Source organism: Nematostella vectensis, chromosome 2 (assembly GCF_932526225.1).
Source record: "Nematostella vectensis chromosome 2, jaNemVect1.1, whole genome shotgun sequence".
NCBI lineage: Eukaryota > Metazoa > Cnidaria > Anthozoa > Actiniaria > Edwardsiidae > Nematostella > Nematostella vectensis.
The window spans coordinates 11,892,590-11,912,146 of record NC_064035.1 but is presented as its reverse complement, the minus strand read 5'-3'; the positions used below and the strand labels follow the sequence as shown (position 1 = coordinate 11,912,146).

At 46.3% G+C, this 19,557-nt stretch overlaps 1 protein-coding gene across 6 annotated transcripts in view; it reads right to left on the bottom strand.

Annotated features, from left to right (window-relative positions):
• Positions 1 to 924: 924 nt before the first annotated feature.
• The window catches only part of LOC116619170, a 44,823-nt gene continuing 26,190 nt past the window's right edge, over positions 925 to 19,557 (bottom strand). For 5 of the 6 annotated variants that reach the window (XM_048723876.1, XM_032383658.2, XM_048723877.1 and 2 more), the window contains exons 6-23: positions 15,834 to 18,992; positions 12,824 to 12,933; positions 12,454 to 12,512; positions 12,237 to 12,391; positions 11,622 to 11,945; positions 10,970 to 11,275; positions 10,401 to 10,703; positions 9,234 to 9,533; positions 8,095 to 8,394; positions 7,444 to 7,755; positions 6,659 to 6,947; positions 6,089 to 6,269; positions 5,772 to 5,866; positions 5,343 to 5,499; positions 3,885 to 3,954; positions 3,313 to 3,584; positions 2,611 to 2,782; positions 925 to 1,469 (exon numbers count right to left, since the gene is read on the bottom strand). In XM_048723876.1, coding sequence (XP_048579833.1) covers positions 1,108 to 1,469; positions 2,611 to 2,782; positions 3,313 to 3,584; positions 3,885 to 3,954; positions 5,343 to 5,499; positions 5,772 to 5,866; positions 6,089 to 6,269; positions 6,659 to 6,947; positions 7,444 to 7,755; positions 8,095 to 8,394; positions 9,234 to 9,533; positions 10,401 to 10,703; positions 10,970 to 11,275; positions 11,622 to 11,945; positions 12,237 to 12,391; positions 12,454 to 12,512; positions 12,824 to 12,933; positions 15,834 to 18,992 — 6,926 coding nt within the window. In that variant the 3' untranslated portion in view covers positions 925 to 1,107. The remainder of the gene's footprint in view (positions 1,470 to 2,610; positions 2,783 to 3,312; positions 3,585 to 3,884; positions 3,955 to 5,342; positions 5,500 to 5,771; positions 5,867 to 6,088; positions 6,270 to 6,658; positions 6,948 to 7,443; positions 7,756 to 8,094; positions 8,395 to 9,233; positions 9,534 to 10,400; positions 10,704 to 10,969; positions 11,276 to 11,621; positions 11,946 to 12,236; positions 12,392 to 12,453; positions 12,513 to 12,823; positions 12,934 to 15,833; positions 18,993 to 19,557) is intronic. The other variant, XM_048723879.1, reaches the window with a different exon arrangement.

Here is a 19,557-nt window from a genome sequence, read left to right as displayed (position 1 = left end):
CTTAAAAGTATTAAATGGATTTCATGAATATTTTAGTCGTAGACTTTTAAACAAGATGTGCATCTCTGTGCTTTCAAAAATGCCAAATTTAATCTCCAGAGCAAAATAGCTGCAATTATAATGAACCATATAAGTCGGTGATAAAAGCCGATTTTATCTTGGCTCCATAGCTCATCTTATAAAGGTTATTTCAACCTACAACTGCAATAAAGTTGGTGTCTTTTGCTAGAGGGCGCGGGATGAAATAAACGTCTGAGGTTTTACTTTCGACTACTTCCGGTTAAAGGTGGCTATCACCTTTAAAGTTCCAAAAATGACAATATAGCGGTTATTTAAAAAAAATATTGGGCTTAAATACATTCTTTGACTCATATTAGTTGTCTAGTGAAAAAACAGTATCAAAATGTGCAAGTTTATTTATTTTTTATAAAAAGGTAGTTTACTTCCGGTTAAAAATGGCGGCCAAATCAATACTCCTTATTACTTAGAAATTAAAACCGATCTGAGCTTGGCTCTATAGCCTATCTTGAAAAGGGTATTAAAAACTATCACTATGCTAAAATTGGTAACTTTAGCAAAAAGTGCGCAATTCAAACACATATCCGCCGGACTATTAGGACCAAGGCCTGCTTCAGAAAAGATAGCATAAATTACTAAAGAGGGAGTGAGGGACTCCTGGGCCTATCCTATCTAGGCCTATTTTTACTAGGGAAAGAAACGGAAAATGAAGAGGAGACGTTAAATTCTTGCAGCGCATGTGCGAAAATACGCACGGGGAAGAAGCAAAGAGGAAAGGGGAAGTTCCTTTCTCTCTTGTCCGCCCGCGTCTACATCGCGCTGAGGGTTCATAGGATGTGTCAGACCCCTCTACCTAAAACGGGCCCAATCCATATCTAGAAGCAATCGCAATGCATAGGCACAAAGTAAGCACGAAAATAAATTTATTTTTATTAGTTCATTCAGTCTTTCATCGATATTTCTGGTCTAGATTTAATCTTCCTTAATTCAAAATTTATCTCTCTTTTTGTTTAATCCAGGTATCTGTAAGAATTTCCTGTGATACGAATGATTTGCTATTCAAAACAACCTTAAAGAGTGAATACTTAATTAGACGACAGTTTCTACCTCTTCTGCCTTCTTCCTTCTAAAAGGGCTAGAAAATGAAAGAAGGCCATTCATTTTTTCGCGGTCTTTGGGGCTTAGAGTTGACGCCAAAGAATACTGTTTGTTTTTGCAGAAAATGTCGAAAATGTTACGATAGTGAAATGGGTTGCTGTTGTACATTTGTCCAGTTTCCTCCATCCTTTTTAGTCTGATCAAGTGGTAGAGCTCTTTTCTGTGCTTGATTCTCATTTCTGCCATTTTCTTTTCACAATTGTGCAGGAAAATGCGCACCACAAGAGACATCTCTTGGCGAAATTCTTCTTTGAACTTTTTTAACTTTGTCGCCTTGGATACCTTTGTGGACTCTGAAAGACAGAAAGTTCACTTCTGTCACGGTAAAGGAATGCTAACAGTAGCTCACCCTGTGACAGGTGTGAGAAGGACTTCTTCATTGTTGGGGAAGAGAAATTATCGTAAAAGCCCTAATTATTGAACTGTTGGGGTTTTTTTTCAAGGATTTTTTATATATTCAATTTACCATATGGACGCACCCTGCACACCCCACCACCTCCCCCTATGTACGCGCCCAGTGAACTTTGCGGGAATATACCCCTGGGGCCAGTTGCACAAAGCCTGGATAAGTCTTATCCACCGGTTAAATCCTTATCCAGCGGATAAAAGTTATCCGAGTTGCGTGATTCGGTTGCACAAAGCCCGAATAAAAGTTATTAAGCGGTTAAAGTTATCCGGATGATAGAGGTCGGATAAAATCTTATCCACCGAATAAATGTGAAGAAAAAACAAAATGGCGTCTTGCTTTCAAAATTTTTTTGTAGAATTCTGATTAATTTTAGACGCAGTGAAAGTTGAAACACATGTAAACGACGAGTTTTACTGTTGGTAAATTTACAATGAACTACGAACTTACATGTAGCTTTGGCAGGACTGGAATCAAACTATATTGTCCGTTTTGTCGAGGAATGTGACTCCCAAAGACAGGAAGAAGCTAAACACTATCCCCTGTGATCATTCAATGATTTACATGCACTTTGCCTCGATAAACTGTTTGTTTTCTGGCACTTTTAGTAGCTTTTTCAACGGTCGCCACTTTGTTTGAAGGAAAAACAGCGCGCGCTTTGCATATTTACCATGGAAACGGGAAGCCATTTAGTGGTAATGATGGCTATTCAGCGGATAGTTATCCAGCCTTCTATCCACGCTTTGTGCAACGCTATTTTATCCGCCGGATAACTATTCGCTGGATAGGGATTTTATCCGGCGGATAACTTATCCAGGCTTTGTGCAACCGGCCCCTGGTGATAAGGCTGGCTCGTGATACCATCTTCAGTTTTGACTCAATGTAAACCGCGTGGAGCACTTCGTATCCATTTTAACCAGAAAAAAATCTTTATCTCTTGTGAAGTGCATTTGATCCTTCTCGCGGACCACGAAAGCGCTACACCAATACTAAATATCTCACTTCATTTTTCATCATTCGCGACTAACCTTTCTTATTAAAAGAAATCCATCCGATTTTTTTCGCGCACTCGAACTTGGCGCCAATGACGAGTATAAGGATGAGAATCACGGAGAACACGATCATCGTCTTGGTGTAGGTGGGAAAGTTAGGGTCGAAGAGGCCTTTGGAACGGTCAACACTCAACGACTCCGTGGATACCTGCGTTAAGACATGAAGTATGGAGCGACAGTTTTGATTTATTGACATGCTCGTAGGCGTATACCGGAGCTAAGGAGAGGGAGGGCCGTCCACGAGAAACACATCCCCTAATTGCATACTGCAAGCCCTAGTATATGGACTATTTCACAAATAATATGAAGGCTCATTAACACCCCCCGAATTGTTGGTTGTTGACCTGTCATCTTAATATCTGTCATTATTTCACATATTTTTGTTGTCGAGTCAGTCTACACTGGGCCCAACAAATCGGCTCATACAAAATCCTTTTCAGGCGAGTAGCTAGGGACTGGCATTTGGGGCGCGCGCAACATTCCTTCGCGGTATCGACCAAAATTAAGACATTTTTCGTAAGAAATCTTTCTTGAACCCCCCTCCCCCCCCCCACCACGACCAAAAAAACCTTCCAACACTACCACCATCTTAAGCAAATCCTGGCTGTGTGGCTGCGCGCCTGCACATCAAATTTCTAATGCCCTTCTTTGGTGACCCATGACTGCCCCCTTCATTACCTCAATCGTCTGAATGTTACTTTCTATGATTCCAGAGACTTCGGACCTCTGCTCGCCCAGATATGTCTGAAAGCACTGCTGTAGCTTTCTTGCCTCACCCCCTAGTACCACCCCATACGCAGACTTGTAATCCATCAGCTTATTGATACGGAGATCGCGACGATCAAACAATTTCTTGCGGCTGCCGACAGTGTACGCGTCAATCAAAACGCCTTTCACCTCGCGACTGACAAGCGCATCGTACACGTCTTCCAGGTTCGCATATGGTTTTCCTAGAGAAACGAAAATTAAGTTGTGAACTATACACACTCGACTGTTGATGAGTAAAACATTTACAGCTCACAGAGCTGGTCTGTCATTAATGTTGAACCTATATACATGAAACACAAGCTAGAACACGAATAACTTGATGTACCCGCTAACTAATGAATAGGATTTCCTTATAGCACTGTGCACGAGTTTCCCCCAAAGCAGGACGGGTGTCTGGACTTGCAAGCATTTCAGCCACACAAAACATTAGCAGTAATATTTATTGCCCAAATATCGCTAGACATTGACGCCATTTCACATACCGTTTGGGTTAACACGAGCATTTTTCCTGACTCCAAGTCGATATTCAGAAGAATTTTGTATTGCTGCCACCTATAGATAAGCGAAAATGATAATTTAAACAACCAACTTACAAGGTTTCTATATCTCGACATTTCGAGAAACTCTCGATTAATAAACAGGCGACCGACTAATTAATTTTAATTTGCTTAAAAGCAAACAGCCTTCAATATACATCCACATTCTAAAAAGGGGGAGGGGAAGGGTAGGGCTAGTGTGTCTCTAAGATGCGAGCAGTACGTTACCCTTGTGCCCTTGTCCAGTAAACGCACCGTCATGCGAGCCGTGTGTTACCCTTGTGCCCTTTTCCAGTATACGCGCCGTCATGCGAGCCGTGTGTTACCTTTGTGCCCTTGTCCAGTAAACGCGCCGTCATGCGAGCCGTGTGTTACCTTTGTGCCCTTGTCCAGCATACGCGCCGTCATGCGAGCCGTGTGTTACCTTTGTGCCTTTGTCCAGCATACGCACCGTCATGCGAGCCGTGTGTTACCTTTGTGCCCCTGTCCAGTATACGCACCGTCATGCGAGCCGTGTGTTACCTTTGTGCCCTTGTCCAGTATACGCACCGTCATGCGAGCCGTGTGTTACCTTTGTGCCCTTGTCCAGTATACGCGCCGTCATGCGAGCAGTACGTTACCTTTGTGCCCTTGTCCAGTATACGCGCCGTCATGCGAGCCGTGTGTTACCTTTGTGCCCTTGTCCAGTATACGCACCGTCATGCGAGCCGTGTGTTACCCTTGTGCCCTTGTTCAGTAAACGCGCCGTCATGCGAGCAGTGTGTTACCTTTGTGCCCTTGTCCAGTATACGCGCCGTCATGCGAGCCGTGTGTTACCCTTGTGCCCTTGTCCAGTATACGCGCCGTCATGCGAGCCGTGTGTTACCTTTGTGCTCTTGTCCAGCATACGCGCCGTCATGCGAGCCGTGTGTTACCTTTGTGCTCTTGTCCAGTATACGCGCCGTCATGCGAGCAGTGTGTTATCTTTGTGCTCTTGTCCAGTATACGCGCCGTCATGCGAGCAGTACGTTACCTTTGTGCCCTTGTCCAGTATACGCGCCGTCATGCGAGCAGTACGTTACCTTTGTGCCCTTGTCCAGCATACGCGCCGTCATGCGAGCCGTGTGTTACCTTTGTGCTCTTGTCCAGTATACGCGCCGTCATGCGAGCCGTACGTTACCTTTGTGCTCTTGTCCAGTATACGCGCCGTCATGCGAGCAGTACGTTACCTTTGTGCCCTTGTCCAGTATACGCGCCGTCATGCGAGCAGTGTGTTACCTTTGTGCTCTTGTCCAGTATACGCGCCGTCATGCGAGCCGTACGTTACCTTTGTGCTCTTGTCCAGTATACGCGCCGTCATGCGAGCATTGTGTTACCTTTGTGCTCTTGTCCAGCATACGCGCCGTCATGCGAGCAGTACGTTACCTTTGTGCCGTAGAGCATAACATCCTTGTCCAGTATACGCGCCGTCAAGATAGTCGTCATGGTGGAGTTGAAGCAGGCAATGAGGATGACACCAATTACGATCCACAACACGCAGATCAAGCGACCGATATAGCTACGAGGGATGCGGTCACCGTATCTAGAGAGATATTAAAAAGATTAAGATACGAAGACAGTTTACGAGACGACTCTACGAGTAACTTTATGGAATAATATGGCTGCCTTATCCAGTTGGACAAAATATTATTTTAAGACCCCGAGTAGATGGTGCGATGATGATGATGATGATGGTGGTGGATATGACGACGATGACGGTGGTTGTGATGATTTTGATGATGATGATGATGGCTGCGTTGATGATGGTGGTTGTGATGATAATCATAATACCTAGAGTTGCCATGGAAATCTTACCCTAGAGTCGTCATGGAGGCGAAGGCCCACCACATGCCTTCCCACATCCCCTGAAGCATGTTGTGCGGAAAATGGCGCGGGTTGTTGAAGGTTTCCTGACGAGAATGAAGATAACAAATGCAAAGGCTGCGACCAGTCCGTACCGAAAAGAGTCAACCAGAGAGTGGTAGGCGGAGTCCACCACCTTTCTTCGTTACTGGGGGTACTATTATTTTCTTAAATGTTAAGCAGTGCATTGGGAAGTATATTAAGCTTTCAACAGGAACCATAGACTGGCTAAGAGAGTAGGTAGTGTCGAAAAGAAATCTTTGACTTACAGTGAACCAGATGACAATGCTCATGACCCACAGAAGCATCATGTCAAGCAAAACGATGGGCCAGCAAAGCATGATGGATCTGATGAGTAGCCTCGCTGCCGTGCCCTCCTCGTCTCCGATGACGATGAGAGCTACTCCAGGGGACTGGACGAGAGGTACGAACCCAAAGTCTCCAGAGTATCTGAGACAAAAATATGTCTGTCAGTTTCTTTCCATGGAGAAGACTATATTCAATTGTAATATTCTCTCTTGGAAATGAGCCTGAACGTCATCCATGTTCTGTTGCGTCTGACGTAATCAAAAAACGAGAAATTTTTACAAGTAATAAAATGCAGCTTAACTATTTTATTTGCACCACCCAATTTGATATGAAAGAATAAACGACTACATCATATTATGCTGTATCCTTAGATCAACTCAAATTATAAATGGTAAATTTATGCACTGTTTATCCTTTCCTATGTGACAATATTTTTTTGGTATGCTGCTGTAGGAAACCTGATTTAGTCAACACTTATTTTACCTTCCCCTTCCCTTATGATATAACGAAACATATTAAGATTTTATTACCTCGTCTGGCTCATGAAACCATACACAGGAAAGCTGAGTTCAGTACTTTGATCAATACCATCTCGGAAGCGCTGCAGACCACTTTTCTTCGCCTTAGGCAGATCAGCGGAGCTGTGCGTGAAATTGACCTTGGTTGTCCCAAACTCCGAGCAATTCCCACAGCACGTGCTGATTGCGTGTTCTAGGATAGCTGGAATGATCCCTGAGTGGTTGAACGAGCCAGGTGTCTCAACGTATGGGGGGTTCTCCCACCAGTTGGTGTACATCGCGCTATGGCAGTTACAGGTTTCTGGAATATTCATAAAGAGTATGTGTTCCTTGGCGTCGCAGCGCAGACTTGTCTGATTTGTTTCTGAGGTTTACGCCCCCAAGACGATTGCACGGATTTCAAACACTCCAAGACGATTCCGCGGATACTAAACGCTCCCAATGATTACGCGGATTTAGAACGCCTCAAGACGATTGCGCGTATTTTAAACACTCCAAGAGGATTGCGCGGATATTAAACACTCCCACATGATTACGCAGATTTTAAACACTCCAGACGATAAACGCTCCAAGACGATTGCGCGGATTTTAAACGCCCCCAAATGATTACGCAGATTTTAAACGCCCAAAGACGATAGGTAACTATTAGACAAGCATAAAATACATGGGGGTTTAAGCGCTGAATATAGCACACACTGCATGTTGAAATAGGTGTGTAGACAGTATGGCTACAATATGTGTCTCTGCATAGAGAAACACTCTATGTAGAGACACATGACCACAAAGTGCTCACTTACCGGCAGTGATGTTCGCACTCCTGATCCCGTCCCCTTTGACTGTGAACGCAAGTACTGCCAAGTTATACCTTGTAAACGCGGCAAGATTACTGATTTTTACTGACGTCATATCAGGTTGTACAGTCACGTGACTCCAAGCTGGTGGCGTCGTCAGGGTCTTGTTGGCGACAGCTATGGGCGCGTACAGCACTCGATACCCGCGAAGGATCCCGTGAACGTCGTACGGGTCAGGAATAGGTTCCCAGCTTACTGTAAGGTGTGTGGGACTGGTTTTGTTCCATGCGGAAAGGTTGATAGGAGGCACTCCAGGGGCTAAAGAGTTGGGATTGTAACACCATGAAGTGTGTTGGCGGTCGCAAAAACACAATACTGTACTGCAGTAAATAATTTAGATCAGCGGGCGGAGAAAAGTTAGAAGTGCTAGTTAGGGCTCTTGGTGTGTAGTTATTATGATAGGTAGCCTTAATTACAATTATAAGGGCGTTACATGTGATAATCACTGGCAGTTATCCAAGAAAAGGACCTATTGTGTACCCTTAGGACAGATGGGATAACTGCCATAACGACGTTTAATTGTTTTTTTTTTTGGTATGCTTCTATGTTGAATTTGAACTGTTTCGTTCCGCAGTCCATGCCCGAGAACATACTCACTAAATTCATCAGTCCTTGCGTGAATCTCCTTGCTAATGGCGCCATCGCCAACAGACGTAAACCCTAGGATTTGAATCGCGTACACGGTGTAGATAAGAAGGTTATCAAGGACAGTACTCGTCTTATCAGGTTCCACTACAAGGCTCTTTTCCTCGTCTCGGTGGCCTTTCCTCCAGTAGTGGACCCTGAAGCCTTGAAGAATGCCATGGACGTAGCCAGATGGGATGTTTTTCCACTCCACTATCAGGCTGGTGTGGCTGAGGTTACGAGCTTTTACCGAGATTACAGGACGACTAGGAACTGTCAAGATAAAATAGTGATTTTACTTACTGTGTAAGTATAAAAGTTATTGATAGGTTAGGAGGTTTAAGTCCCAGATCAAGTTCAGTTCTCAACGAAAATATGATTCATTTCATTGGCCGTGATGACGGTGAGTACAAAGTTCTAGCTGTTCCAATTAAGGCAGTCCGAAAAAATATTCTCGACATAATTTTTTTCATTTTGTTGTTGTCAAACGGTTACTCGTTTTCGTATTACGAAACGTTTATTCAGGCTAGGAAAACTTTGGTAAACTTCGTTCAGTTAAACAGCAGATACTCATCGACACTATACGCTAAGATACATCATGGTACAGTGCAACCACTTCATAACAAAAATGGTTTTCTTTTCCTCTTTACTTAGGGAATTCAAGTAGCGACAACGGCGACGGCAGAAAACACATGAAAATTCAAAGATTCAGACTTCAAATGTACTCTGAAATGGATTCTGATACTTTTCAGCCGTTGTCCTAGACTATCCTTGTTCACTAGGTTAGAAAGATTCCAGGGTTTTTTATAGTTTTTTGGGAGTACAAAAGAGAGTGAATATTATCAAAACTAGTTTAAAATTGAGCGCAAAGCATAAAAGCTGATTTGTGGGATCATGTTCTCCCTTTAGTCGCCGACTTAGTTGCTTAAATTCCCTATTATATTCGCAACGGCGCTAAACCAACAAAAGCGCTTTCAACCATCGCTCTTCAGTTGCTGCAGTACAACCAGTATTCATTTTACATCGATCAAATGGGATTATAAACCCTGTTGATCTCTAAAAGCGTTCATGAACATCTTCTGGGTCACATAAACTCCTAATCAATAGCTCACCATCCTCCGCAGTTCGGCGCTCCAAGACTGGCGATTGCGGGCCAACACCTTCAACAGTAAACGCGGCGACCCTTATCCGGTACCACGTGAACTTCCTCAGAGCCCGCAGTGTGACATAGTCAGCGCTGGGATTAACGTCTGCACTCTGCCATCTTTGCTGGTCATCGCGCATTTGGTAGAATACGCGATAACCGCGAGGGATCCCGTTCCATTCCTTCTTAGCGATGTGTTGCCATTCTATGTACAATTGCGTGGAGCTCTTGTTAAAACCCGTGACATTTAGAGGGTGTGCGTCTGGTACTGCATTATAAAAAATGGCTAATGTGAACTATGGCGTTTTGCAATGAGAAAACACTTAAACTTTGATGTTGACATCATAAGTTCATTAGAAATATAGTACCAAACCCCATTCGCGGATATTGATTCTATAAATGGTGCTATGGATAAAAAAGTTAATAAGAAAAATCGAAAGGGTATGTGATACACAAGTGTAACAAAAAATTATCAATATTACTTTCCTCGTATCATCGACACCAAGTCAAGTTTAATGTCACGCGGGAAATTATCGCAGGGTGTCGGGGATACGCTAGTACTGTCACGCGGGAAATTAACGCAAAGTTATGGGTTTTGCAATTTTTAAAACTTTATCATTAGACAATTTACCGCCAACTTATGCCGGGGGATAATGATGCGGTAATAGTGTGTTACCTTCGTAGTCAATAATAACCATGTAATCATTACATAGGTCACGGCAAGTCCAAGGGTAACTCACTGGCACACCCACGTTGGGAGGTCGCCCTTCGTACACCCATTGTCTGAAAACCTTATCCAAAAAAAACTAAACGGTTTCCGGGGTGTCAGTGAAGTTTTACCCTTTGAACTTGCCGTCTTAGGAACACATAAAGGAATGCGGCACCCCAAATTATTATTCAAAAAAATCTTCTTGTAATCTTCTTGTACACACTGTGTAAGACATCCAGTTTGTAACAGCGAAAAAGTAAAACTCCCCCAGCCATACAGCTGGTTAGAGAACCCCTAAAAATAGCTGTTACAGTTATGGAGAACCCAGGTTTGAGCAAGCAAGAAGAAGTCGACTTAACAGAAAAGGAGTTCATAACATTAAGGTTCCAGTTAACGATAGTCAACTTTATCGCGAGATACACTTACTATCCTCAGCAGTATAGACGCAAGTAGCCTTGCTGTCTTTGCCTTCGCCTTTCACCGTCACACCCTGCACCTGGATGCAGTACTTGGTGTACTTGTCCAATAACTGGAGTTGGTAAGACGTCGTCCGTTTGCCAACACTCACTTCCGTCCAGTTGTACCCATCGGTCTCGGTATTAAAGTAGCTCACCACGTACCCTGTTAAGATCCCGTGCACGTGCTCGAATGGAATGTTCCCCCATTGCACCAGGATGCTGGTGGAGCTCGTGTTATGGGTGGTGATGTTGGGAGGCGGCTGACTGGGCACTGGTGAGAGTTCATGAATAGCTTTTCTTAGAATGGCATATGGGCCACATGGGGGAGTATACCATGTGGGAGTATACCATGGGGGAGTATACCACCTAAAGACATCCCGACAAAAATAAGAACAAATAGACATTCATCAAAATATCCTGGGATAACTGGTACGGAAGACTCTGTCAAGACTGCAAGAGTGATTTATGTTTCCCCAAGTAATTTTTCATGAACTTCCTTGTTTTGACTAGTGACATTCATTTGGTTATTTCTCCTACCATCTTGGCTCGTCCTGGCGGTGACTCGAGCCGAAGGTCCTTCCCCGATGGAGGTAAACCCAAGCACATCCATTACATATTCCGTGTATTTTTTAAGTCCAGTAAGTATCGCATGCGTGGAGTCCGGTCCCACGTCCGTATGACCGGACAAAGAGGCCTGTCCGAACACAGGCACGGGACTATAGACAAGGCGGTACCCGCGCAGAACACCGGGTATGGATTTTCCAGGAAGCGCAGACCAAGAAACGGAAATGCTGGTTGAGCTGAGGTTGACGGCTGAAATGTTTGCAGGAGCGATCGCTGGTTCTAAAAAAACGATTATAAAATTACTATTTCTTTTGAAATGTTATACATTAATATCAAAATCGAGTTTTTCACAGAAAAACCTTGCTGGTTGCTGGTCTTATTTAATTCGCCATCAACCTTTTTTGATACTGGTGATGTTCTAGAGTGATGGCCTAATCCGCGTTTTTTTTAGAGTAATACGTGTATTTCATAGTCTATTTATCAATCTGGACCATCCTGAGAGAAGTCGAGGATCGAGGAGCCGAATCAGAATAGTAATAGCAATCAAAAAGGTTTTAAAAATGGGGAAATTTGTGTTAAGCCACGCATTTTCGAATCATGACCATTAAACCACTTTCTTACTCACTGTCTTCACCAGTCATCACATAAATAGGTGAGCTTTCGATGCCAACACCTCGCCTGTTCCTCCCTGCCACGCGTATCTTATACATCGTGTACTTGCTCAGTCCAAATATCTCGGTGCTGTTAGCCTCCCCACTACTGGTGCTATAGTTTGGGCGTGGCAGAGAACGCCTGGCACGGGACCCTCCGAGCCCTATCTTCTCGGCGCTGATCCTGTACTCCAATATCGGTCCGTTTGAGTAATTCAGACTGACAGGCAGCCATTGAATGCAAATCGCGGTAGAGCTGACATTGTAGCCTGATACAGATTGAGGAGCTCTTGATGGAACTAGAAACAAAGTGAATACATTTGCATCTAGGAGGGAACCGTTCACGCATAGGTGGAGGTAAGGCGCAAAACATATTAATTCATAAAAAGTCTAGAATAGAGATAGTGGCATGGAAAGTTGATTTGGTTCAGCCATATGTTAAAAATGAGCTCTACTATGGTATATAGCATCAACATAAATCTATGCCCCTCCCCTCAACAACCATCCACCCCTCAACCCCCGAGTCCCCGGGATACAATATGAATTAAGCAAGATGCTAGGTTTTCATATTAACAAGTAAGAGCACGCACCATCTTGAGTAGTGAGCCTGACGGCATAGGCTGCCAGTCCCCCCAAGTCCCGTCTCTGGCAGATAGCATCCTGTAGTATCGCTATCCCCTTGTATAGTTCATTGGCGTATTCGACGCTTAGGTCAGCCAAGACGCTTCCTTTCCTTGAAGACAACCTGTAGTTATATTTTACGAATAACGTAAAGTGATTGTTGAAAGTTTAGTCAAAGGTTTTTACCTGAAGCTCCATATACTGATACTCTCCACTTCTAAGGAAAATTCGTAGATCACTTCGATCTAGAAAAAAAGTAAAAAAAAAATTAAAATGCTATCAAAAGTCGGGCGGCAGAGTATTACTGAGACTGATAATTAAAACGTTATAATAAGGGTTTATAATAATTGCATTTGAATTCTATTATTTAATCATGGTTGTGGGGGTAGATAGATGTTGACAGTTATCTTTGAAGACATTTTTGCACCAGTTAACTTCGGAACATGTCGAAGGGGCCGACGAAAAGTTAAAAAAATGGCATCACGGGTTATGCACACACACGCCTCCTCACCCCTGATTGAAGCAATCCAACTCCCATATCCAATATCTTACTTACTCCGGTCTTTATTTTGCGCTCTAGTCGAGCACGCTGCACGCTTTTTTCGTTTTTTAATTCTGGATCCCATGCCTCACCAGTGAGATTCAGAGTGATATTGAACACAATAGCTGAGACAGAAAAAAATGCACATTCGTTGTATTGGCTTCATTTAAGAATATATGAGATATGCGAGACTCAGTCAAGAGACCAGTAAGTGCAAGTTGCCTATTCCCGTAAAGACAGTACAATGGATCCCCGCTCTAAGGACGACCGCTTGACAAAAAAAACACAGGTTCCTGACAGATTTGTTAAGTCATAAGGAAAGAGAACTATGCACATTGGTGTAGATTTTAGACATTTTCACGAAAATAAAACGGTGCCCCCTATCAACAAGGCTACCCTATACCTGGACAACGCGTGGTGGCACACGGAATGATTTGCCCACTAGGGCCAAGCGTGCTCCCTATACCTACCTGGACAACGCGTGGTGGCACACGGAATGATTTGCCCACTAGGGCCAAGCGTGCTCCCTATACCTACCTGGACAACGCGTGGTGGCACACGGAATGATTTGCCCACTAGGGCCAAGCGTGCTCCCTATACCTATCTGGACAACGCGTGGTGGCACACGGAATGATTTGCCCACTAGGGCCAAGCGTGCTCCCTATACCTATCTGGACAACGCGTGGTGGCACACGGAATGATTTGCCCACTAGGGCCAAGCGTGCTCCCTATACCTACCTAGACAACGAGTGGTGGCACACGGAATGATTTGCCCACTAGGGCCAAGCGTGCTCCCCTATACCTACCTGGACAACGCGTGGTGGCACACGGAATGATTTGCCCACTAGGGCCAAGCGTGCTCCCTATACCTACCTTGGACAACGCGTGGTGGCACACGGAATGATTTGCCCACTAGGGCCAAGCGTGCTCCCTATACCTACCTTGGACAACGCGTGGTGGCACACGGAATGATTTGCTCACTAGGGCCAAGCGTGCTCTCTATACCTACCTGGACAACGCGTGGTGGCACACGGAATGATTTGCCCACTAGGGCCAAGCGTGCTCCCTATACCTATCTGGACAACGCGTGGTGGCACACGGAATGATTTGCCCACTAGGGCCAAGCGTGCTCCCTATACCTACCTGGACAACGCGTGGTGGCACACGGAATGATTTGCCCACTAGGGCCAAGCGTGCTCCCCTATACCTACCTGGACAACGAGTGGTGGCACACGGAATGATTTGCCCACTAGGGCCAAGCGTGCTCCCCTATACCTATCTGGACAACGCGTGGTGGCACACGGAATGATTTGCCCACTAGGGCCAAGCGTGCTCCCTATACCTACCTAGACAACGAGTGGTGGCACACGGAATGATTTGCCCACTAGGGCCAAGCGTGCTCCCTATACCTACCTGGACAACGCGTGGTGGCACACGGAATGATTTGCCCACTAGGGCCAAGCGTGCTCCCTATACCTATCTGGACAACGCGTGGTGGCACACGGAATGATTTGCCCACTAGGGCCAAGCGTGCTCCCCTATACCTATCTGGACAACGCGTGGTGGCACACGGAATGATTTGCCCACTAGGGCCAAGCGTGCTCTCTATACCTACCTGGACAACGCGTGGTGGCACACGGAATGATTTGCCCACTAGGGCCAAGCGTGCTCTCTATACCTATCTGGACAACGCGTGGTGGCACACGGAATGATTTGCCCACTAGGGCCAAGCGTGCTCCCTATACCTACCTAGACAACGAGTGGTGGCACACGGAATGATTTGCCCACTAGGGCCAAGCGTGCTCCCTATACCTATCTGGACAACGCGTGGTGGCACACGGAATGATTTGCCCACTAGGGCCAAGCGTGCTCCCTATACCTATCTGGACAACGAGTGGTGGCACACGGAATGATTTGCCCACTAGGGCCAAGCGTGCTCCCTATACCTATCTGGACAACGCGTGGTGGCACACGGAATGATTTGCCCACTAGGGCCAAGCGTGCTCCCTATACCTACCTGGACAACGAGTGGTGGCACACGGAATGATTTGCCCACTAGGGCCAAGCGTGCTCTCTATACCTACCTGGACAACGCGTGGTGGCACACGGAATGATTTGCCCACTAGGGCCAAGCGTGCTCCCTATACCTATCTGGACAACGCGTGGTGGCACACGGAATGATTTGCCCACTAGGGCCAAGCGTGCTCCCTATACCTACCTGGACAACGAGTGGTGGCACACGGAATGATTTGCCCACTAGGGCCAAGCGTGCTCCCTATACCTACCTGGACAACGCGTGGTGGCACACGGAATGATTTGCCCACTAGGGCCAAGCGTGCTCCCTATACCTATCTGGACAACGCGTGGTGGCACACGGAATGATTTGCCCACTAGGGCCAAGCGTGCTCCCTATACCTATCTGGACAACGCGTGGTGGCACACGGAATGATTTGCCCACTAGGGCCAAGCGTGCTCCCTATACCTACCTAGACAACGAGTGGTGGCACACGGAATGATTTGCCCACTAGGGCCAAGCGTGCTCCCCTATACCTACCTGGACAACGCGTGGTGGCACACGGAATGATTTGCCCACTAGGGCCAAGCGTGCTCCCTATACCTACCTTGGACAACGCGTGGTGGCACACGGAATGATTTGCCCACTAGGGCCAAGCGTGCTCCCTATACCTACCTTGGACAACGCGTGGTGGCACACGGAATGATTTGCTCACTAGGGCCAAGCGTGCTCTCTATACCTACCTGGACAACGCGTGGTGGCACACGGAATGATTTGCCCACTAGGGCCAAGCGTGCTCCCTATACCTATCTGGACAACGCGTGGTGGCACACGGAATGATTTGCCCACTAGGGCCAAGCGTGCTCCCTATACCTACCTGGACAACGCGTGGTGGCACACGGAATGATTTGCCCACTAGGGCCAAGCATGCTCCCTATACCTACCTGGACAACGCGTGTTGGCACACGGAATGATTTGCCCACTAGGGCCAAGCATGCTCCCTATACCTACCTGGACAACGCGTGTTGGCACACGGAATGATTTGCCCACTAGGGCCAAGCGTGCTGCAGTTTCTGCCTCCGTATTGCGGTGCTGGCTTAGTACAATTTCTGACCCTCAGCCTGACTCCGCCCCCACACGTCACAGTACATGGTGCATAGCTAGACCACTCAGTATAACCCCCATCGATAGGGCAGGGCATCGTATTGCATTGTTGAGTTTCCTTTGCGTTCCCGAACCGCTCACAGCCACTTCCTCCGTACTGGGGCACAGGGTTGTTGCATTCTCTTGTCCTGGTTTGAACGCCAGTTCCACATGACTTTGTACAAACAGTGAACTTTGACCAGTTGCTGTATTGCCCATCAATAGGACAAGGCCGTAAATAGCAAGGGATGGTCTGCGCGTTTGGTCCTTGCATTGAGCAATTCCTACCACCAAACTCCGGCCTTGGTCTGGTACATGTTCTGGTTCTTATTCTCGTGCCATTCCCGCAAGACTTATCACAACCCGAATAATGGCTCCATTTACTATACTTGCCATCTATTGGGCAGGGATGTGTGTTACAATTAATGACGTAGATCAGAGAGCCTAAATGAGAACAATCCTTTCCTCCATACTGCGGTTTCGGGTTGGTGCACGATTTCGTCTTCATCTTGGTCCCCATACCACAGGACTTATCGCACTGCGAATAGTTTGACCATGGCGTTAACCCTCCGTCAATTGGGCACGGCACAGTGTTGCACTCATTTTCCTCGTAAGCGGGCCCCAAGACTGAACAATTAGATCCACCGTGCCGGGGTATCGGGCTTGTACAGTTTCTGTACCGGTACGATGTCCCACCACCGCAAGTCAGGCTACAGGTTGTAAAGGTGGTCCATGAAGTGTACCCCCCGTGTATTGGACAAGGGTGCTCATTACACGGCGTAATTTCAATATCAGGGCCAAGGTGCTCACAGTCTTCGCCCCCGTGTCGTGGAGCAGGATTAGTGCACATTCTCGTTCTATTTGTTGTTCCATTTCCACACGATTTGCTACACTCACTGTACTTCGTCCATTGCGTATATCCGCCGTCAACAGGGCAGTTTAAGACAATGACGCAGACTCGGCGCTGGGTTGAAGCCCCTTGACAACCCTTCCCGCCATGCTGAGGCTTTGGGTTTGTGCAATTCCGCGTACGGAAGGCCTCGCCAAGTCCACAAGTCTTGGAGCATTGGCTATACTCACTCCATTGCGTGTAGCCTCCATCTACGGGACAATAAAAGGTATTACAAGGCTGCGTTTCTATTCTTGGCCCTAAGACGTCACAAGTGCGTCCATTGTGCTTTGGCGGCGGATTGGTGCAATTCCTGATCCTTGTCCGTGTACCATTTCCACACGAAACGGAGCACGTGGTAAAGTTGGACCACATCGTGTAGCCACCGTGAATAGGACAAAAATGAGTGTTGCATGCCAGTATTTCAACCGCAGGTCCATCGCAATCTCTCCCCCCGTGTCTAGGCTCTGGGTTTGTACATGTTCTGTTACGAAACTTAGTGCCATTACCACAACTTACAGTGCACTCGGTGAAATTTGTCCACTCGGTGTAACCCCCATGGATCGGGCACATATGCGTATTGCAATTTTCCTGCTCTTTATCATCTCCCAAGTGCGAGCAGTTTCTGCCTCCGTGTTGAGGAAGAGGTTGGCTGCAGTTTCTATACCTGTACCTTGTGCCGTTCTCGCAAGATTTTGAGCACTCCGTAAATGTTGACCACGCAGTGTAGTTACCATGCACCGGGCACGGATGGGTATTACAAGGAAGAATCTCTATAGCAGGTCCTACCACGGTACAGTTATTCCCATTATAACGGGGTACAGGATTTGTACACGTCCTATTTCGTGTTATTGTGCCATTTCCGCAACTTTTAGTGCACTCTGTGAAACTCGACCAGTTACTGTAGCCTCCGTGAATGGGACAGGGGAAGTCATTACATGTTTTTGTCTGTGTTTCTCTATGCCCGCCCGCACAATCTGCACCACCGTACTGGGGTGGGGGGTCGGTGCACGTCCTTATGCGCTCTGTCAACCCCTTCTCACAGGGTTTTGAACAGATAAACCAAGGCGACCATTCGGTGTAGCTTCCATTAATCGGGCAAGGGTGCACGTTACATCTTTGTTTTTCAAAACTGGGTCCCAGATGGGTGCAATTACGACCGCCAAACTGTGGCTCCGGATTAATGCACCGCCGGGTGCGATACTTCCATCCACCGCCACACAGCTTTGTGCATAACGTGAATTCCCTCCAAGGTGTATATCCCCCGTCAATTGGACACGGCCCAAGCGTACAGTTGACAGTCTCGACTGCTTCGCCAAGTAGAGAACAGCTACGACCTCCATGTTGAGGTGCTGGATTTGTGCAAGTTCGATTTCGCGTTTTGAAACCTTCCCCGCAAGACGCACTACACGCTGAAAACTGCGACCATGCAGAGTAATTGCCGTGTCGCGGGCAACTTTGTGTGTTGCACGCAACAGACTCAATAACATCTCCGGAGCAATTTTCCCCGCCATGTTGCGGAGTTGGGTTAGTACATTTTCTGTTTCGGTATTTCTCTCCACCACCGCAACTTTTCGAACAACTGCCATAATCAGACCATTCGCTGAACCTCCTATGCGCTGGACAGTGACTTACAAAACAACTGATTGCTTGTACAAAAAACCCCGAACAATTACTTCCCCCATACGCAGGACTGGGACTATCGCACGAGCGAGTCCTCGTCTTGTTTCCATGCCCGCAGGAAACACTGCACTTCGAGTAATCCGACCACTGTCCAAAACGGCCGTTTATCGGACATGCGTTCTCGTTACAAGTCCTGTAACTGGTTTCAGGGCCCGAGCAGTTGCGGCCACCGTGTTGAGGCATTGGATTTGTACAAGTTCTATTCCTGAACTGCTCACCACCCCCGCACGATTTGGAGCATGGAGAGAACTCGGACCATGGACTGTAGCCACCGTGGATGGGACAAGTTCTAAGGAAACACGGTTGAACCTCACGGTCAGGGCCTAGGAGCGAACAGTTCATGCCACGATGTCGAGGCTTTGGGTTGGAGCATGCGCGGTTCCGGGTACGTTCCCCGCTGCCACATGTAGCGCTGCAGTCGGTGAAAGCCGACCAATCACTGTAACCACCGTGGACTGAGCAAAGAAGAGAGAAATCCTATGTTTTAGTTTCTTACTAAAAGTGGAGGATAGCGGAGGATATCTATCCAAGGAGAGGATAGTCATTTCGATAAAGAAAGTCAAAGAATGTACGCTTATCCATTTGCGCACGCAAATAAGGGTTAGGTTAAAACTCGACCAATTGTTGGAGCATTTTCTTATCAAACAAGTACGCGCAGTGTCTTCCTATGCACTATACATGCACGCGTAAACAAGACTCCTCTCATTTAGAGTCAGCAATGTAATGTTAAAGGACAATACTGCCAAACAGTGCACAGGAAAAGACTGCACAAGATAAAATGACAGCGAAAATATATTTTATTATCTAACCAGTACGAGGAATTATTTTTCAGCAGAATGTAACCAAAAAAATATGGCCTATTTGTCACCTACTCTTTTAATTATTTTATTTTCCATTTTTCAAAGACAATTCTTTCACAAAAAGCCGCTTTGGTGGGAAGATATCAATTTTACTCACTCACTATCAGAAAATTAATCTTTTTGGATGTAACGATAAATCGAAACATGCAAGCGGTGGGAT